This window comes from Lycorma delicatula, chromosome 6 (assembly GCF_047948215.1).
Source record: "Lycorma delicatula isolate Av1 chromosome 6, ASM4794821v1, whole genome shotgun sequence".
In the NCBI taxonomy this organism is placed as follows: Eukaryota; Metazoa; Arthropoda; class Insecta; order Hemiptera; family Fulgoridae; genus Lycorma; species Lycorma delicatula.
Genome location: NC_134460.1, coordinates 50,731,443 through 50,754,656, shown reverse-complemented (window position 1 = coordinate 50,754,656; position 23,214 = coordinate 50,731,443). Strand labels below are relative to the sequence as shown.

At 30.5% G+C, this 23,214-nt stretch overlaps 1 protein-coding gene across 2 annotated transcripts in view; it reads left to right on the top strand.

Annotated features, from left to right (window-relative positions):
* Mp (collagen XV/XVIII-type protein multiplexin) overlaps positions 1–23,214 on the top strand; it is a 1,718,393-nt gene that overhangs the window by 191,576 nt on the left and 1,503,603 nt on the right. For both annotated transcript variants that reach the window (XM_075369827.1, XM_075369826.1), the window contains exon 2: positions 14,460–14,551. In XM_075369827.1, the coding sequence (XP_075225942.1) occupies positions 14,460–14,551 (92 nt within the window). The remainder of the gene's footprint in view (positions 1–14,459; positions 14,552–23,214) is intronic.

Genomic DNA, 23,214 nt, shown 5'->3' with positions numbered 1-23,214 from the left:
GTCTGCACTGTGATATTATTTTACCTAAATATCTGCTTTTTTATTACTACCTTTTACGAAGTAAAGGAAGTATTGTGATTGCGAAAATATTCGGTATTCAGATTTCAATAGAAATATCCATTTTGACCATCCCTGAATCCATTTTGATTAGTTTCGGCGTGACGTCTGTACGAAGTACGTATGTACGTATCTCGCATAACTCAAAAACGATTAGCTGTAGGATGTTCAGATTTTGGATTTACGACTGTTGTAACATCTAGTTGCAATCGACTTTTGATTGCAATCGACTTGTCAAAAATATCCAAAAAAGGTCAAAATCAAAAACATTTGGATTTTGAACTTTTTCTTAACTGTAGTAAGCTCTCATTGAGAGCTTTTAAACGATATTTCATACGTGGTACTTATTTCCATTGGTTCCAGAGTTATAAGCAAATAAAATTTTAAGTATTGGAATATTTTGGTCTTATAAAGAGAAGGAATATCCGGTTCGAATTCGACTTCATTTAATTTTTTTTTCAACTTTTATTTAATTTAAATATATTGATTTATTAATAATTGTTAACCTGTGATTGTAAAAAAGAATTTATAATAAATAATAATTCAATAATAACAATAAAAAAAATATATTAGAAGTTGAAATAAAATTTTATGTACTTTTAAAAATGTGTATATATAATTTAATAGGCGTTCAAGGAAGTCATATAGTTTTATTTAGATCAGATTTTATTTACTTTATTAAGAAATAACAAGATCTTAAGAATGTCATTTTATTTATCAGCCAACGTAAATAAATGCTATTTGATTAACATTGAACTGTTAACCAACGTTTACACTCAATTATTCCAATTGATGATTTCTTTCTTTAAATGAAACAACCATGGAATTTTAACGTAGTTAATTATTTCAACACAGTATGCAGTTAGTGATTACTTTCCTCCTTACGGAAATGTATTACAGTCCAGATCGGTCAACCAGGCTTAAAATTTTATAATGATTTGATAAGAGTTGAATTATATTGTGGTTCAGCTGTTTTTTTTTTTGTTTAGCAGATACGTAGATATCCCGTAGGTATGGATCATTTATTACTATGTCAGCAAGAAAAGTAACGTAGACAGTTACCTTGTTAGGCCCTACCGGTTAACTTCCTGTTTCCTACATGTTTCCACGAAACAAGATTTCATTTTCACTAAACAACTAGGTGGTTTTCAGTGCAACATAAAATCAGAATGCCACCCGTGAGCATTAGACCCTTCTCGTATTCAGTGTTATAATAAAAACGAAGTTTTGTTGTCATTGGCCATGATCCCGGGCTCATGATGGATTTTGGCACGGCAAATCCTACGGTATGCAATCCCTTATCTGCAGTAAGCTCACTGTGAGAGATAAAGCAGCTCCACTCAGTGCAACCAGACGTACTCACCTGAATTACCCTGAAGATAGCGTTGGTTAATAGCTAATGTACCTGACCAGCTGGTGAAGAGAGGTAGTAGATCAATCTCGAACAAATGACGTCACATGAGATGAACCGGGCAATGTAGCGCTTGTCTCCGTGGTGGAAAACACATATCACGTCTTTCTATTTTAATTAAGGGTTACCACTGCCCACACGAATCCCAACCTCAACGTCTTACATAGTGAACGCTTTGATATCTCCACACTAACTCAAATTAACAGCCATCGAAGTAAAATTTCTACTCGGTGATCACACGTGGATTAGGTTGTATCTAATCGTGTACTCCTAATATTAGGCCCCTGCATTTGTCAGGGCTTTAGGTTGTTTCCTCCTGGTAATTATAGAGTGTAACCTAGTAATTAAATCAGTTTATCTCAAAAAACTGTCGTAAACAATTTCACCTACGATACTCGTGGCGGATTGTTCAGCTCATCTTAATTTACTGTGTTCTTATGTCGTATTAGAAACTTTTATTTTATATTTACAAACATATTTTCACATTTAAAAATTTTGAAATGAAAACACTATAAGTTTTTTGAATTTCAGAAGTTTTATTTAAACATTACAGCTGTTTTGATCTGCAAAAAGGTACAGTGTAGTTTTATGGAACGGTCTGATATTTTAAGGTACGGTGTATACATAAAGATACGATTATTGATTATGGATTTTTCAGCAAGTAAAGACATTATCTGTTGATTATTTTCACATTTTTTGAACTTTGACTTTTTTAAACCTTTTTGATTTTCAATTGTTACTTTTAACTAAATTTGTTCGAATTTTGTATGTTATAAACTTTTTTTGTGTTTTATTTGCGATGAGAAATTTTTTTTATTTTTGAAGATGTAGAAGCGTCTATCATTCGTAGGTCGCGGGTAGAATCACCGCTACTCATCATTTTTTAATTATTTATCTTAACCTACAAAATATCCCATTTCCATATTCCCATGCTCAAGTTTCAAACTTCTATGGTGAATTAAATCATTAAAAAAATGTTTTTTTTCTTTCTTTTTTTTTTCTAAGCTAATAATAATTTATTACCAAGCTGCATCATCATTACAATAATTCCGATTCATTTAATTCTTTCGTTTTTTTAATTTTCGGAGTATCAAAGGAGATTATTTTATTTGTATTTGTTGTTTGAAACCGGAAAAAACAAGTCGTTATTTTATTATAAACTTTACTCTCTTTGTAAAACAAGGAATGGCTTTTACGTCGGCTCAGATAGAAACTGAAGCGGGAAAGAATACTGAAATGAAATGCATTCTACGGAAATTGGTTGTGTGAAGGATTTTATCCAACCGCTTTTAAGAAATATTGCTATTACATCCATAGCAAAGCTGCTTCTTTTGTATTACCCGCACTTGGTACAATTTTGCTTACTCGTGTTCAAAACTTTTCTACTCCTTCTATTTATATTTTATTATTTTAACTTTTTGTATTGATTATGTTTTCTGATGTTTTATCACTATGTGCACTGTTTCTTTTCACATTTGTAAAGTTTATATTTATGATAACATGCACTTCTTATTATTATTACTCATACCATTACTTTTCTTTGATATATTTCATTTATGTTTATGTTAAAGATGTTTTTATTGATATTACTTTGCAAAATATATTTTCAAAGAATGTAAAAATAAATCTCTTTTTTAATATTCTATTTTTTTAATCCTTTTACTTTCTTGTACGAAGTAAAGAAAGTATTGTGACCGCGAAAAATTTCGGTTTTTAGATTTCAACGGAAATATACATTTTGATCATCCCTGAAACCATTTTGACTAATTTCGGGGTGATGTCTGTCTTGCATAACTCAAAACGATTAGCCGTAGGATGTAGAAATTTAGAATTTAGGACTGCTGTAATATCTAGTTGTGTACCTTCCCTTTTGATTGCAATCGACTGGACCAAAAGTATCGAAAAAAGCCCAAAAGCCAAACAGTTTGGATTTTTGACTTTTTCTTAATTGCAATAATAAGCCCTCATTAAGAGAGCTTTTCAACGATATATTGTAAGTGGTACTTATTTTTATTGGTTCCAGAGTTATAGCTAAATAAACTTTTAATTAATGAAATATTTAATTCTTAGAAGGGAAGGCACATCGGTTCGAATCAGACTTCATCTCCTTTTTTTTAATTTAAATATATTGATTTATTAATAATTATTAACCTCTGATTTAAAAAAAAAAATTACAATAAACATTTCAATAACAATAAATATATTAAAAAAAAAAATATATTAATGAAATAAAATTTTATGTATTTTTCATTAAAAAAAAAATGTTTATGTAATTTAATAGGTGTACAAGGAAGTCATGTGGTGTCTACATCAGATTTTTTCAACAAACTTAATGTACATTGTTGGCCAAAACCTATAAAAATAAATAATCATAGTAAATTTATATTTCTTACATACTATTAAAAATAAGCTTTTATTACTTGATAAAATTTCTCTCACAATCTTCCAGACTGTAAAAATGGTTTCATGGGGTAATTTTAATCATTCATTATTATATATCTGAAACAAGTATTATTCCTTTTTGAATTTAAATAATTTCAAACAATAAGAGTATGTAGGCTGAACATTAAATGGTGTATTTTATAATTTTTTGTACATACTTTCAAATAAATCAAAAAAAGACTTCAGGCGAATTTTGTACCACGTGCAAATTGAATGGAAATAAGCTTTAAAATTTTATTTAAATTATTTATTACCCAAAATTCCTTGGTATATTCTCGTCGCTTATAATTGTTTTGAGGAGTTAAGTCATTAAAAAAAAAAAAAATAAGTTCTGCTCTTTATATACTCACCAGAAAGATGGTAATGACAATATTAATGATTTTTTTTTGTAATATATAAACATGGTAAACTTTTACAGTATTCGAAAATATATATTTAAAACGTTCATATATGTAAAAAAAGTTGTTTAGAAGGACATAAAAAAAGTTTAAAGGCAAGTAATTTTGAATAACTTTTATACAGAGTGTCCGGGCTAAAGGAATCCAAAAGTAACAGGTTATATCAAGAGAACCAGTTAATATAGTTTAACGATTTTTTTTTCTAATCAGAGCAACTCACCAAGTTTTAATTTAGGTTAGTCAATTTCAATTTGTGCACTTTTTGTAGCTCAGGAGACGTCTAGATGACAATCTTACTCTTGTCAGATTTTAGAAAAATCTGCAGCTTCATTAGTCGTACAGCTTCAACAAATCTGTTTTAAATCGTTCATATCTCAAATTTTTCTTTAGTACACAGAACTTTTAATAAATCCCCAGACAAAAAGGTTCAAAGGAATATTATCTGGAGATATAGGTGGCCATGTAGTTGAACCTCCTTGCCCTATCCAATATCTGGGGAAAGTTTTGTTCAAGAACATGGTAACATCTCGATGAAAGTGTCGTGTAACACCATTTTTTTGGAAAATGAAACCTGCAGGAATCTGAGAAACAGTAAAGTTCTCAAGAATGTCAAGATACATTTGTCCTGTCATTGTGACTTCCATGAAAAAAACACACGGAAGGGCCATTTTTGTACAGTCCAACCAGATGTTAATTTCGATGCGTTCTTTTTATTTTTGATTACGGTATTAGGATCTTCAGTACCCCAAATTCGATAATGGTGTCTATTAACTTTCCCGCACGTATGAAAGATTGTCTCATTACTAAATAATAACGTATCAAGATAATTGAAATTGTTTTCGACATGGTGCAATACCTCTGCAGCAAAAAGATGTCGTAGGTGGCGGTCATTTGGTTTAATGTGATGGAGTCGTAAATTGTACGCTCGGAAACATTGCGCTTATAAACAGTGCTATGAACAGTGGGAAAAGGAATTTGTTTTTCGTAACTAGCCCGCTTAATTGACTTTCCAGAACTGAACGATACACAGACTTGTTACTAACTGAAACTTTTAGATGAATTCCAGTTTGTAAAACCAATCTTTCAGTCTCTCTAAAAGTCTTCCCACTGACGAAACCACTTGATTTTCGAGAATCGATAAACTAATCGATAATTAGAATTCGATTCGCACATGCCGCTGAACACGCGTAATTGATTGAAACCCTGCTAACCAAAGCACGCACTGAACCTTCCGTTGTAGCGTACACATCTCGACTGACTTCAATCTCACTGTGAGTCGGCTTGCCTGCGTATGCGATTCCGCTGACTTGAGAGTATGTAGTGTTGGTACATGCTGTGCTTACTATACGTACGGCGATCGTGATGCTACCCAGTAGAGGTCGGGAGAACTTGCAGTCCAAATTCACTTCTGTACACGCGTTCCTCCCCATCAAGCCAGCTGAACGCGCAACTCTTCCCCAAAGCGGCGCTAGAACCCACCACTCGCAGGCGCCTATAAAAAAGTAGTATTACACAAAAAGAGCTTATTCCGTCTTCAGCTTCCACCAGGAGCAGAAGAAGAAAGAAGACCAATAAGAAGGATGAACAAACCCCTTGGCTGGCCCGACGTGGGATCTTGCGGTGGATGTCAGTATCCCCACTGGAGGGGATATCATCGCAGAATTCACCAAAAGCCTTTTTCATGTTTCCGATATGTGTGACTGCTATAGACTAAAAAACTACTGGACCGATTTACCTCGGAGAAAAGAGAGAAAGGGAAAAATCGAAAGGGTAAAAGGGAAGAAGGGGAAAATGAAAAAAGAAAAAGGTGGAAAACGGAAAAAGGAAATGGAAAGGGGAAAGGAGAAAAAAGGAAACGGAAAAGATTAAGGTAAAAGGGAAATAATAGAAAGAAATATTGGGGGAATGGAAAATTGTGGAAACGGAAAGGGGAAAATGGGGAAAGTGAACGGAAATATGGTAAAAAGGAACAGGGGGAAAGGGAAAGGTTAAATTTTATCTAGTTCCGTAATGTTAACTTTGCTAATGTTTTATCAAACTTTAATTTGTGTTCATTAATTCTGTATATATACTCATATCTAGCGATAGCGAAGCATTGCCGGTTCTGCTAGTGTGTGTGTGTGTGTGTGTGTGTGTGTGTGTATATATATATATATAATATTCTTAACTCACAAAATGGACCTTTTCAGATCCACCACTCCGAAATTTCAAACAATCCTTTTCAGGGCTATTACAAGGTTCTAAGAGGCCACGTGCCGTCGAAGTCATTGGGCGACAATAGAACAAATCATCGAGACATTTCCTGTCGATTGAACCAACGTACTCTGTACATAAATTATATGTTCATACAACACATAAGACGGCAGATAATGCGTGTGAATTGGAATACCACGGATAAGTAGCGCTATTCGTACTACTTCTAATGTTGATTGGTTACTAAAAGTTTGATTATTCGAGGCTTAGGTAAACCAGTTATTTTTTTTTAACGCAACGGTTTTACGGTGATGTAATCACTACCATTTTCTTTCACTTAATTCTAATTAATAACAGGATCTATGGATCATTAAAAGTTAAATATATCCTCAGTACACAAAGAAAGGGGTAAAGTTACTTTTGGATTTCAAATCAAGAAAGCTGCTCTAGTAGTTTTAAACTTCCTGAACATTAATGGAAAAAAATTTAAGTCAAGACAGATTAAACCCTGACTACAACAATCACAAACAGCTTCTGAACAATTTGTTAAAGTGTATTACGTTTAAAGTATCCGAACGGAAATTCCCAGTCACCAGAAAACGTTTCACTTTATTAATTTTGTATTTTTCCCCTGAAAGTTTGACTTTTCGTATTTTCTCTCATTTTTAAATGGTGTCATGCCTAAAATATTTGGATATTTAAAAATAAAAATTAAATGATTTACTTGCTAGAAGAAAGGTGTATAGAAACAAAGAAAAAAATCTTTGTTTAGAACTTAAGTATATCTCTACAACTAAAGTATATTATACAGATTGTATAATATGTTTAACATGACTATATTTTCACATTTTTTAACAGCGTTCTAATGGAACATTTATGAATTCCTATTTAGTATTCCTTTAAATATTAAAATAAGAAACTGTTCAAACGTTACAAATTTTGGAGAAAAATTTATTATATAATAGTTTAATTTCATTAAATATATATAAATTTTTATATCATGGTTAAGCAAAGATTTAGAAATCAACTCTTGGACTGCAAAACTTACCCTGGAGCAGACATTGATAGCGACCATAATTTGGTGATAATGAAATGTAGATTGGGGTTTAAAAACCTGAAGAAAAGGTGTCAGATGAATCGGTGGAATTTAGAGAAGCTTGAGGAAGAGGAGGTAAAGAAGATTTTTGAGGAGGACATCGCTAGAGGTCTGAGTAAAAAAGATAAGATAGAAAATGTAGAAGAAGAATGGGAGAATGTTAAAAAAGAAATTCTTAAATCAGCAGAAGCGAACTTAGGCGGAATAAAGAGAACTGGTAGAAAACCTTGGGTTTCAGACGATATATTGCAGCTGATGGATGAACGTAGAAAATATAAGAATGCTAGTGATGAAGAAAGTAAAAGGAACTATCGGCAATTAAGAAATGCTATAAACAGGAAGTGCAAACTGGCGAAAGAAGAGTGGATTAAAGAAAAGTGTTCAGAAGTGGAAAGAGAAATGAACATTGGTAAAATAGACGGAGCATACAGGAAAGTTAAGGAAAATTTTGGGGTACATAAATTAAAATCTAATAATGTGTTAAACAAAGATGGTACACCTATATATAATACGAAAGGTAAAGTCGATAGATGGGTGGAATATATTGAAGAGTTATACGGAGGAAATGAATTAGAAAATGGTTTTATAGAGGAAGAAGAGGAAGTTGAGGAGGATGAAATGGGAGAAACAATACTGAGATCTGAATTTAAGAGAGCATTAAAAGATTTAAATGGCAGGAAGGCTCCTGGAATAGACGGAATACCTGTAGAATTACTGCGCAGTGCAGGGGAGGAGGCGATTGATAGATTATACAAACTGGTGTGTAATATTTATGAAAAAGGGGAATTTCCGTCAGACTTCAAAAAAAGTGTTATAGTAATGATACCAAAGAAATCAGGGGCAGATAAATGTGAAGAATACAGAACAATTAGTTTAACTAGTCATGCATCAAAAATCTTAACTAGAATTCTATACAGAAGAATTGAGAGGAGAGTGGAGGAAGTGTTAGGAGAAGACCAATTTGGTTTCAGGAAAAGTATAGGGACACGGGAAGCAATTTTAGGCCTCAGATTAATAGTAGAAGGAAGATTACAGAAAAACAAACCAACATACTTGGCGTTTATAGACCTAGAAAAGGCATTCGATAACGTAGACTGGAATAAAATGTTCAGCATTTTAAAAAAATTAGGGTTCAAATACAGAGATAGAAGAACAATTGCTAACATGTACAGGAACCAAACAGCAACAGTAGCAATTGAAGAACATAAGAAAGAAGCCATAATAAGAAAGGGAGTCCGACAAGGATGTTCTCTATCTCCGTTACTTTTTAATCTTTACATGGAACTAGCAGTTAATGATGTTAAAGAACAATTTAGATTCGGAGTAACAGTACAAGGTGAAAAGATAAAGATGCTACGATTTGCTGATGATATAGTAATTCTAGCCGAGAATAAAAAGGATTTAGAAGAAACAATGAACGGCATAGATGAAGTCCTACGCAAGAACTATCGCATGAAAATAAACAAGAACAAAACAAAAGTAATGAAATGTAGTAGAAATAACAAAGATGGACCACTGAATGTGAAAATAGGAGGAGAAAAGATTATGGAGGTAGAAGAATTTTGTTATTTGGGAAGTAGAATTACTAAAGATGGACGAAGCAGGAGCGATATAAAATGCCGAATAGCACAAGCTAAACGAGCCTTCAGTAAGAAATATAAGTTGTTTACATCAAAAATTAATTTAAATGTCAGGAAAAGATTTTTGAAAGTGTATGTTTGGAGTGTCGCTTTATATGGAAGTGAAACTTGGACAATCGGAGTATCTGAGAAGAAAAGGTTAGAAGCTTTTGAAATGTGGTGCTATAGGAGAATGTTAAAAATCAGGTGGGTGGATAAAGTGACAAATGAGGAGGTATTGCGGCAAATAGATGAAGAAAGAAGCATTTGGAAAAATATAGTTAAAAGAAGAGACAGACTTATAGGCCACATACTAAGGCATCCTGGAATAGTCGCTTTAATTTTGGAAGGACAGGTAGAAGGGAAAAAGTGTGTAGGCAGGCCACGTTTGGAATATGTAAAACAAATTGTTAGGGATGTAGGATGTAGAGGGTATACTGAAATGAAACGACTAGCACTAGATAGGGAATCTTGGAGGGCTGCATCAAACCAGTCAAGTGACTGAAGACAAAAAAAAAAATATAAATTTTTAATTATAACAATAAATAATGGCTTGTGTACCGCATCAAAGAAAATTGGTTAAATAATATGGTTTTTATTCAAAGTCACCAGATATATGTTTCAGTTCTGAAAATGTACCTGAAAGAAAAATATATAGCATATAAATTGTGTATATTTCATCTCCTTAATTACACTTTTTGATAGAGCGAAGCTAGATTCTGTTTTATTTTAATTCGACCTGTTCTTACTCGTTTGTTTGTGATGTAGTTAAGCCCAAATGCATTTACCGATTTTGATGAAATTTTTCATTAAATTTCCTTGCTTTTAAGGTGGAACGATGAATGAATAATGATTTTTTCATACAGTTCACCGTAATAGATAAAGGCTGATATCTTTTTAGACGATTCTGCGAAGGAGACGTGCAGGGATGTGTTAATTTCCTTCACCCAATCACCAGTGCGCAAAACTAACCATTTGGTTCCCTTCCATTCCTCATCTGACTTATTCCTTACGTCAGTCTCCATTTTATTTTTATCTCTCAGAGGCTACGTAATGGATATTCTACTCTTTTACATTCTCTTTCATCTTTTAAGTTTAAAATTTGGCTTCTGAGACTTCCACTACTCTACACCATCGTGACTTTCTTAATATACTATTAAAAAAGAGATGAGTTGTTATCTATAAATTTATTTTAAATCGATTTTCCGTCGAAAAATGGAAAACTTTCTCAGGAGAGTATTATAAGTATCTTTTCAACAGTTATCAGTCAGTAATATCTGGTATTCCTGGAAACAGAACAGGGGTTATGTAATTGCTAATAAAATTAGATTATTTTGGGCATTGTCTTAACCTTTTACGATTAATTACGAATAACAGTTCAGTTTTTGTATCATTTTAATCATTTTTTTTAGCCCACCGGGCTGGTCTGTTGGTTAATAACTCGTTGTCACAAATAAGTAGTTTAACAGCTGATTTTCAAAGTCGAAGGTTCCGAGGTTTGAATCCTGGTAGAACCTGGTTGATTTTATACGGATTTGAATACTAGACAATGGATACCGGTGTATTTTGGTGGATTTTTCTTCTACTCAACCCACCCTCCCAAGGCCGACCCGCTTTTCCAGCATAATTTGGCCCTGAGGGGGGTGCCACGACCTCTAACCACCCGAGTGGCTACACTGGGCCCGGCTATACCGTTCCCAGCAGCACCATCCGGACAGCCGGGTCTAGGTCTTCTGCATTTCTCGCCTCTAATTAGGGTCCCCCCGGAAGGGGTCCCTCGCAGGGTCTGTGGTCTTTTCAGTTGCCGTTGCCTCTAACCATCCGAGTGAGCACGCTGAGCCCGGCTATGCCGTTTCCAGCAGCACCAACTGGACGGCCGGGACTAGGTCTTCTCGCCTACTTTGGTGGTTAGAGTTCAATTAATCACACGTCTCTGGAATGGTTAACCTCAGTCTGCGCAAGACTACACCTCATTTACATCCTCATTTCATTGGACCGTGAAGGTTACTTATCATTCACTAATAAACGTTAACAGAATGCAATGTATACATTAGGAAAATAATATAATTTTATTAGAATTTTAGTTCGATTTTATAATACAGTTCAGCTTTTTAAATTTTTTAAAAATCAGTAACGTCTACTTTTTAGAGAACTATAAATATTTATTTCGGTGGTGTTAAGGATCATATTTGAACACTTTTTATTAATAATAAAGAATATCAGTTCTTTAAACATAAGCACATGCGTCCGCGAGAATACACACATATACATACAAAAACAACGCTTAATGTAAATTTATCATGATTATAGAGTTGTAGATAGTGAAAAAAGGAAGTAATAATACAAATTTTAAATTGAGAAAGATGTTATATAGTTGTATCTATATTACATTATCTAATAGTTAATAATGTTCTTAATTGAGATGGTTGTAGGAATTTTTAGATGTGTTTAACCACCGCTTGGTATAATTAACGATTTAATTGATAGCAGAGACAAGTTAAGGATGGTTGGAAATGTCGTTAATCCTACAGAATAGGGGGGGGGGGAAAGGAAAGAGGTTGACGTGGAACAAGAGGGATGCAGTAAAGAGCTGGATAGGAAGTTGGCACCGTGTCAATAGCAGCAGCAGAACTTGTAAAGGAACACAAGCAGTCGAATGTTATCTATGACTCGGCCTGAATGAACCAAAGATTCGACGAACGATTGGGATGGACTACATTTTACATTTGTTTCGTCTGTCTATATACTCACCCACTACTTTTTTTACTATGAAGTCACAGTTCGTTATTATTAAGGCATTGATTTTCTGAACTGTAACTGACCGATACTTCCTTTGTCTTTCTTTCTTTTTTTTTTAGTTTTGTCTACCTGCTGTTCTTTCTGTTAAAATAGTCTCGTTGTAAATGTGACGTAAAGATATTATTGTAAGATGCATTCCCTCTGCAATCTTTTACGCAATGCAGTTCCTGTCTTTCCTTTTGTATGACATTTTTTTTTGGTGTGTTCTATTAAAATTTTTAAACAAAAAGTTGAGATATTATTCAAAATTCTATTAATATTTAGTTTTAAGTAAAAATATATTTCTTCGTACATAAAATTTTATTGTTACAGATCCAATTAAAATGATACTTAAAATGAACTGGCTCCTCTTGGGACTCAACTCAATACCTTCTTAGAATTATATTTCCTATTCTACTCGATGACTGTTAGTGTATTCTGCTTGAAGATTACTTTATGTTTATTTTTTTTAACATCAGTAAACTGACTACACTAATAACATTGTGTCTTTGCCAATAAATTAATTAGGAAAATTTACTTTTAAATTATAGCAAAAAAATGTATCGTAGTTTTATTAAACTTCTCTCGGATTTATTTTTTAATATAGGCAATTTCATTTCGTTATTAGATTTTAAACTCAAGAAAAATATAATTTCCGACTGATTTTTAATTTAATCGACCCAAATAAAATTTACAAAAAAATGTAAAATTTTATCCTCTTTGTTAAGTTATAACTAAAAAACTAAAAGTTATCGTTTTCTTCTTGTAAAATTTCACCGTTATTAAGACATTTTTCCAATTACCAGCTAATTTTGAAAATTACAAAGAAATCTTTTATATTCTTATCAATAAACTACGCAAGAAAATGTATTAAGTAATGAAAAAGAAATTATATTTCATAATTAAATTATAATTTTATTTCAAAGTCGCTGTTCTTTTTAAAATAAAAATGAACTATTTTCAGTTGCTTCATTAGGCTACGTGTTCCATTTTCTTTATTTTATTTTTAAAATTATTCTGATGTAAGATTCTCTCTTCTTTAAATTGGGCCTTAAAGCTTCTTCAGTTGATACTGTATTGACCCGAATAATTTTCAACATTCTCCTACAAAATCACATTAAATAAAAGAAAACAAAAAACATGCTTTTAAAAATACCTAAAAAAATGTATTATTACTCAGTAAATATAAATATAAGATAATTTTTGTTTCCAACAAAATAATATATATAAACTTGTCTATTTTTGCAAGACCATAATGAAAAGCGTGGTGCGCGATCTCAGTTCTATTTTTCACCTTAACTTTAGTTCATCCAAAGAGATTTACTAGATATGTAAATCTCAATTGAGCCTATTGAAGCCATCATTTCCATTTTGCATCAAAACCTTTGACATATTTGTAGAATTTATGTAGATATTGAATATGAAAGCGCGCCCCATACTTTTCATTGTGGTCTTGGGAAAATAGACAACTTTATACATATTATTTTGTTGAAAACAAAATTATATTCTATTTATGTTTACTGGGTAATCAGTTTTTGTTTTAGATTTTTAAAAGCATGTTTTTAATTTTAATTTTTTTTAATTTTATAGATTATATTAGTACGATGTTAAAAATATTTACGGGAGAAAATATAATACAGAAATTTTCGATATCTCGTACAAGGGTGTTCGAAGCGTTTTACGTTGGTTGATCGACTACATCGATGTTCATCCCAAAAAGCTACAGCGCATGTGTACTACTCTTCTCTTTATGTGCATGTATATTATCCGTTAACCATAAACCGTGAAACGAAAGTGAACTACCGTGGAAGCAAAATGAGATAAAGAATAGCATGTAAAAACCTTTATTCTTTATCTTCCTGCTTTTATGATTGTTTTGTTACTAGTAATTGATACTAATAAATGGTACTACAGAAATTTCAACGGCATAACTTTATGTAATCTAACATACTACAGTTGCTTAATAAAATGGTGTGGGCAATACTTAGATAAAAGTTTATATTAGAATCTTAAACATTATGTAATTTTTGTACTTTTAAATAATGACAGATTCAGCAAATATTTCAAAGCTTGTATCAGCTTGAGGCTTACATTTTCACGGTTATCAGTCTGCTCAATTTAAAAAAAAAAAAAAATAGCAGTTATTTTCGAAACTTACAGAAAACAAAAAAAATAAATCCATTTGTATTACATTGTTTAATAAAAAAAAAAAATAAAAAAAAAAAAAAAAAACAATTTCTATTAAATATAAATATTTTAAAGCATGTTCGCATTAATACAAATAAAAATCATTCAAATAAGTTACTCATAAAAAATAAAAACCGAAAATGAGAGTTAAAATTAATCTAATTTAATAATGTCTAATTATTAAAATAATTTATAATTTGTTATATTTTTATGATAGTATAAATCTGTGTTAAAAGTGTTAGACAGCTATTTAATGAATTATTTTTTATTTCTTTCAGAATACGATTACTTATAATTTTTGCTCTAATCACCTGCCTTACTGGGGTAGACAGCTTTAGTGGTAAAGGTCCACGTGCAACATATTTACCAGGTAATAAATTTCAACTACTTTTCATATATATATATATATATAGATATATAAATATGTATAATTTAAAGTAATAAAATCGCTTTGTTTAATAAACATATTAGGCCTTAATTAATTTCTTTATATAATTTAATATATTATGTATTTTATTACTCAATACTTACTCTTTTATTAGATTTATTATTTTTAAAAAAATAATACTTTTTTGGTATTTATTGATTATGTGCCCGTCATGTACAATCGTTGTTTTAATCAAACTGTTAGTTATCAGATGGCGCAACTGAATTGCTGTATTGAAATAAGAAAATAAATAAATAAAATTATAAACATAATTAGCCAAATTTAACCTACGATCACTAGTCAAGGTTGGCGAGCGAAGCGAGCGTAGGTTAAGCTTATGTTTATAATTGTGTTTATTTTTTTCTTATTTCAATATAGCGTTTTGTGGGCATATAACGGATTTTGACAGACTATTGTTTCATTTAATTCGTTTAGCACCATAATACCATTGACGCCATGCAAGACTATGCCAGTAGATTGGTTGCCTCCTTCCGAGATCGGTTTTTACGTTCGTTTTTTCCATCGGGAGATCTTGAAAACGATTCTATAGGGGTAAATCTCCATTTGATACATTGAACTGGGATATGTTACGTCCATACGAACCCAGTACAGTCTGTCCATGGTACAGCTGTTACATGCGGGTTTGTATTGTAAGTTTCAATTTCGCTGTCATCAGATACGTCAGATATAATATCGTCCCTGATAAGTCTGCGTCGAGACTGTTTTCTGGGATTTCTACTAAAGGCAGACAAGGATTCACGTTTTCTGAACGACGTTGCTCCTGAACTACTGGTTGCCGACCCATTTTCAATGATGGGCACAGCCGAAACCTAATCCGTACTTGAAGCCCTTACCTGTTAGGTTAACCCAAAGATCGATTTTACACGCGGAGAAATAAAAGTCTACAAATAATAAAAATTAGTTATATAGAATAATACCCTTATAACTCGTGGTCTAACAACTCAAATGCTATAGATTAAACAAAAAACTCAAAAAATTAAATAGCAAAGTGTAAACAATCTTGTTATTTAAAACAATTGATTCAGACTTTTGAAAGATAAATTAATATGAATGAAGATTTTTTTGTTCATAATAAAGTGTTTTATTATTAATAATTTTATGGTATAAATTAAAATTTTATTTATCAATTTACACGGTTTATAAAATGAGTTACAATTCAGTAAAATTGAAGTAAAAAAATCTTTAAATAAGCTTATATAACATCATATTGCAGAATATGTGAATAGCTTCATCCTCTGCTACTGTTAGGAAGAAAAATTAAATATTAAAGTTCTACAGGTATTAACAATTTGACTTCCACGTGTAACAAATCTATGTGCTGCTTTGAATAGGCCGTGTTCGTTTGAAATCAGAATTTATTACCTCTTGTTTTCATATTTAAAATGGACAAAAAAGTCAACGAAAATGAAGTGGGAATTATGAAGTACTGGTCTGTTTTCAATGTTTTTTTTTGTATTTGATTTCAGGCTAGTATTAATTCCCAAGAAATGTTGAATTACATACATTTTTATTATCATCATCTCTGCAATTACTATGTGTTACGTTTGTTTAAGATTTATTTCTGTATTTTTCTTTGAAGATTTGTGTTATTTGTGGTTAAAATTAGTGTACTTTTGTGCGAATGTATAATATCTTAATAAAAAAATAATAATTAACTCTAATCTGTGATTGGATACGATGAACACTCTCTACCCAAAAGCGTCACTACATTAGATAGTATGCAAACGATAGTCGAAGTGTTAATTATTAAAAGTTTATTTGGTTTATATAAAAGAAAAATTAGATATTTGAATAATACCAGATAGCTTAGAATTACAGGTGTGCACCACATTCAGTCAAATGGCTTAGTTTATTAATAATTAATTTAATTAAACTTAATTTTTAATATTTAATTTTTTGTCATTGAAACAGGCCGCGAAAATCCTAAAAGGTCATGGCCAAAAAATTAATTAATCGCAAAATATTTTATTTACTGTTATCCTACTGTTGTTGGAAGGTGTTAATATATAAAGAATCTTAGCCGAAAAGAAGTTTTCAAAATATTTCTGACGGTCATAGCGTTAAAAAAAATATTGTACATTTCTGATCAAATATGTATTTGAGTACCGTTGATTTAATAAAAATTAGTACTCTTGTACACGTAGCAATTCATGAAGATACTTTTTATATTTTTAGAATGTTTAATACAAAAGGTTAAAGCATAATAAAATTATCATATTTTCGGTTAAAAAAAGAAAAAAACTTATTATATAATTAATAAGGTAGAATGCTAGCAAAAATTTATGAATCATTTTATTGATTAATTCGTAAGGGTTGAGATATATTTTATTTAACATGGCCCGTTGGTGTCGATAAAAGCGTCTCAGTTGTTATCATACATTATACGTATCAATTGAGATGCTTTTATCGACAAGACGTATAAATGTATGACTTATTCTGTACTTGAGGGTCAATTGTTATATTTATATATATATTTTTTTTTTTTTTAATCTATATCAATTTTAATATGTAAAGCGAATACTTATATGCAGGTTCAGCACGTGTTCCTGAAGATGGAAAATAATTTTCCGAAAGCGCTTGAACATAAATAATTAATTACAATTTTTGGTCAGCGGAATCTATAATTTATATATATATATATATATATAAAACCAAACTGAATAAGTTAAGTGGATTGTTCAAGAAGGGCCTTTGCAATTATAAAATTTGCAAATAACACTGACAATATATTATTAAATTTATTTTAATTTTTAAGCAAAAGTGCCTCGTGATCCATCATGATAGCAATAATTTATATTGCTTTTGGCTTAGATAAAATAATGTTTTATTAACATCCCAAGGGTTTTTACACTAATAGCTTTCAACTTAAGAAATAAGATGTTATACTTAATTTTTTTTTGTAACATTTAATCTTTAATGTTAAAAACATTTCTATATATTTCTTTTTGGAGAGGAATATATTTTTATTTGTTCATTACATTAATTTAGCAACATATATTTTTGCATTACTTTTTTAAAATAAATTTTTCGAAAGATTTTTACTTAGTTTCCATGATATTTTTACATATTTTCTATTTTTAGGATCACAATATTGTAGTATAAAATTTCTGTTATATAAATATCTCGTTTACTTAAAACAAAAATAATGTTTGAAAATAAAAAAATTGTTATATTTCATTTTTTTTCTTTCATCTTTCATTTTATATACCTTTGTAATACGTTAATTGAATTAGTTTGTTCAATAAAAATATTACTGTTACATCATATCTGTAAATTGTAGAATTTTTCAATAATATTTGCTTAAAAACTTACCCTATATATATATATATATACATGGTTGTTTAACCAGTCACAGATAATATCTAGTTAACCTTCTGATAAATTTTTTGCATCCATATACAACGTGCATATATATCATAACAATAAATATATATGTTACATACATCATTATTAAATATAACTTTTATTCTGATTTTTAATTAATTGTTATTTATTTTAAAATTCCGTGAGCAATGATGCATTTTACTATAATAATATCATATATATAATAATATTAATAATTATAATAATATATATATATATATACCCGATTATATATGATTTAATGGATTATAAATAAAGGTGAATCTGAATTAATATAGCGAGAAGGTCATGTCTGTTTAAAATGCCAATAAACTTACACCATTAAAATTATTTCCATTGTTAGAGCAAAATATGTTATTCATACATTCAGTGAATGTAGTTGTTTTATTTTTTTTTTTTTGACATAACAACCCACGATATTTATACCACTGTATTTAAAAAAAATTAAAAATCTTCTAAAACTACGAAATTTTTCAACCTTACTTTATTTTAACTTTAGATCTTTTAATGTTGTATACAATACAGTCTGATAAGATCATTAAAATTGAAGTTTTGTTAATGATGCTCAATCGGGAAGAAATTACAGTCTGAGTAACTTAAAATAGACACTGAGTTTGAGTTTTTATAACATTTTAATTAAGGTTTCGGGTAAGAATTTTTTTTAATTCAAATTTGTTTCTTAAATAACGTAAAAAATATGGTCATATCGTAACAGATGATAGTTTAGATTATCATCCAGAGGGAGGATATTAGGGCTCATTCGTTTTTCTGTAAGTGATTTAACTATACTGGTTGTACTTATACAAGTGTAACTTAATGCAATGTATTATGCGTTTAATTCTTTTTCAATTTATGTTCACCGAAAAAAAAGAAAATTTAACAAATTTAGAAGCAATGGGTTTGTTCAGAGAAACTTAATATAGGAAATTGTTTACTACCCTTGTTTAAATATACAGTGCCGGGCCATTTAAGTTTTTTGAAGATTATCAAAACCAAAATGTAAAATGCATATATGAGATAGTTAATTTATAAAAAAAATCTTGAGGAAATGTAGATTAAATCTAAACATATTTTCATACAATAATGTTTAAAAAAAAATGTAGCTACATTAATGAACTTCCTTTATGAGATCCATCCCTTGTAATACAAGGGATGTGGATACACCCATAAATGGGTGTATCCACATTGTTTTTACGGAACGGAACGCAAGAGTAGCGGGAGTTTATTATCTCCCTACTAATCGCAGAATCTGGACAAATGTCCCTTGCTGCTGGGTCTTTCGTTTATCGGTCGGGTCATTATTTATTTAGTGGCGGTTGTAAATTTTTATGTTTTATTTATGGACAGAATTGGTTTTTGCGTTCTGGTCCTTTAGACCAATGCGAATTAATTAATCGGGGCTGATCGGGGAGACTAGGCGCATACCAGCCTCGTACTCCCGACGTAAAGTTCCTCTTCAGTCTGTTCACTGAAGTCGTTTCGGTATAGCATTTTTTGGGAATACGCCTTCCGGGGCCCTAGTGTTTGGAGGAAGCAATGCGCTCCCTTCGCCGGAGGAACTCGCATGTGCTGACAAGTAAAATTGTAAGTTAGGGAAGGAAGGTGGGTTAGTTGGTAAGGTGAAGTTACTGGACTTCTTCACTCTGGCTGTCGTTCGTGCTGTTTGTCCGGCTGGGCTCGGTCAGTCGGACTCCAGTTCGTGGTGGTGAGTCGCTTTGTGATTCGTCGTTCTTCTTTTGCTTCTTCTTCTGTGGTATCTTTTTTTTTTAATCACAGGTGACAATGTTCGTGTAAAGAATATATTGTTTTAGATATTGTGTTATTTGCCACTGCTGTTTGAAAGAGATAAAAATTAAAGTAGCCTATTATTTTACTGCAAAAGATTTGTTAAAAATGTATTGTGTTGCCGGTCACTTGTGAAACCTACTTTATTTACGTTATTTCATAACGACACCACTTCTATTTTTCTTGAATTTTGCCATTAGAAATACATATTTCTATTATGTTGTATTCGAAATGGAATAATATTAACAAATTTAATATCAGAAACCGACAGACAGGTAAGGTGATATAAAAGTAGAGGTTTATTTTTTTCGAACTGATAATCGTTACTACATCGTTATCTACCATTTCGTATTTAGGTATAATATATAATTAACCATCATCCTGTTTGCACTGCATCATCGTAATGCCTTTTTTCGTTCCGTGAGGAACTATTTCGTTGTAAGAATGAGAATTTAATGAGACCTTCTCGTTAGCGAAGAAGCTGCTGCAAAGTTATTCCGAGAAAGCTTGTCGCATCAAAATTCACCAGTGTGTTCAGCATTCGCTGATGGTGAAAGTTAAATAAAAATATTTTTTCGTTCAACCATGTAGTTAACATGTTCTGAATATCCTGATTGGCTCTTTCAATTTATAAAATGCTGAATATTTGATTAAATTTTTTTTTATAAATGCGGTGAATTTGATTAATCGCTTCAAATGTTGGAGAATAACATATATAATTTATATATTTAACGTTAATTAGATGAGGTTAGCCAGCAAAGCGAGTGTAGGTTATGTTTAGCTTAAATTTAAATTGCCTTTTTTACGAGGGTTTCTCGTAATCTATTTACCTTACAGATTGGTATCCGGAGATTTTTTTATTAATTTCTAGTTCGCTTCGACCTCCACCAGAGCTTATCTGTGTTTGTCAACATATACCGGCGAAGGTCCGAATAAGCAAATATTTCGATCTTTCACCGACGTATTTGGTGTATGTCGCAAAGGTGCAGACATACTGTAAATAACAGTTCAATACACATACTTCTATAAGTAATTAATATATCTCAAAATATGACCTTTACCCTTATCAGATTTTTAGTTGTTTTAACAAATATTTCGGTAATCAAATTCAGTCATAAAATTTAGATTGTTAACAAAACTAAGGCTAGGTTAAAAAGTAAGAAATATTCTCGCTTTCTAGACAGTTATAATTCAGGCTCGGTGAAGTGTATACGTTCATTCTCTGCATTCCCTTTTGTTATTTTTACCAAAAAGTAAATTTTCTTACATCTTTTGTTACTTGCAAATTGTGTTTTTCACATACGGACGGCATTTTTTGTAGGCCTTACATATTTTAAATAAAAATTAAACTAGAAAAATATTAACATGAATTACATTAAAAAAATAAAATTAACTATAAAATTATTGTTTGTTAATTATTTCTTAAATTTCAAATTTTTGAAATGGCATCAAATTAAGGTTGTGTAGTTCTTTAATTTGATACAGACTTAGTGTCTGTGAAAATTTAAATAATAATTTAATAATACATGTTATTTTATTATTTTTTAGTGCGGTTTTTCAGTTCTTTTATTATTTAATAAAATTTATTTTTCATTCCCGCAGTTTCTGTAAAAAATAAATTAGGTGGAATACTTTTATCACAATAAAAATATTCAGGAACAGTTAGTAATTGATCGTTGATGTTTCTTGTGCTTTGTATTTAGTTAATAGTCTCTAATCATATGATATGTTATCAGATTTTTGTAATAAAATCGTATTAGACTATAAAGTTCTGTTGAGGTAGCAGAGGCGGTTAGCGTTTACATGTCGTATATAAATTAAAGCTAATTCTAAAATTAAAATTTTGTTATTTTTTTATATTTCTTGACTAATACATAAAATGATAATTTAATGCCTATATAATCTTTTTGTACATTAATCTTTCTGCAAATAGTCTAACATAAATTTTTATTATGGTGTAACCAATTTCATTTGTAATTTATAATAGAATAACTTGTAAATTTAAATGTTTACAAATTCTTAAAATGTTTACTCGTTTAACAGTATAACTAGATGTCTTATGGCCAATAGGAGAAAATAATATTTTATGGTAGTATCTTATAAGTAGACAAACTATGTCTGTAGGACATATAATTAGACATTCGATTTAGTTAATTGACTAATACAAAAATGTATACTAAAAAATCTCATGTGGACACCACATGACTTCCTTGTGCGCCTACTAACTTACATATATACATTTTGTTTTTTTAAATGAAAAGTACATAAAATTTTGTTTCATTATAACTTCTGATATTTTTTTCATTTTTTTTTGTTATTTATTCTAAAACTTTTCTTACAATCAGAGGTTAATAAAAATTAATAAATCAATGTATTTAAATTAAAAAAAAAGGAGATGAAGTCTGATTCGAACCGATGTGTCTTTCCGTTTTAAAACACAAATATTTCGTAATTCAAGTAACATTTGGCTATAACTGTGGAACCAGTGAAAGTAAGTACCATTTATGATATATCGTTGAAAAATCAATGCTTTTCTGGGCTTATTACTGTAGTTAAGAAAAAGTCCAAAATGCAAATTCTTTGGATTTTGGGCTTTTTTTTGTACACTTTGGTCTCGTCGATTGCAATCAAAAGAGGAATTGCATAACTACATATTACAGCAATTCGAAATCAAAAATTCCAACATCCTGCGGCTAATTGTTTTTGAGTTATGCGAGATACATACGTACGTATGTACGTACAGACGTCACGTCGAAACCAGTCAAAATGGATTCAGGAATGATCAAAATGGATATTTCTGTTGAAATCTGAAAACCGAATTTTTTTGCGATCACAATACTTCCTTTACTTCGTACAAGGAAGTAAAAACTCATAGAATATAAAATTGTAAAATAACAAACTATTTAAGATATAAGGAAGGATATTAATAAATATTTTATAAAATCATTTAAAAAACTGGAAGGAGTGGAAATAAGGATAACCCTGCCAAATGTTTGATGCAAAAAAATTATTTTTGAATGTTTATTTTTTATTGTTTAATTTAATTCAGAATAATATTTACAGAAGTAAAAAATAGAAAATACGTAAAAATAGCAAGAGTAATACTGATTTTAAACTTCATCAGCGAAGGAAATGTTAAATTTAAGCTCTTTATAAATGCGGGAATGTTAACTAACATAGTTCAGCATTTTTTTTTTATATTTTTTAAAAGCATGACAGTCATGATATCATAATATGATTTTTTCACCTGTTAGAATTTTCTGTTAAAATAATAAATTTTATCAAAAGAAACATTCCACGATATTTTATTTATACCATTTTGAATATGCAGATTTTTTCCGAAATTAAAACAATAGAACATCAAAAGGGTTAGTTATACGGCGTTAAACTGAATGAGTTAGCGTTGATTACAATTTATTACACATGGTATATCAAAT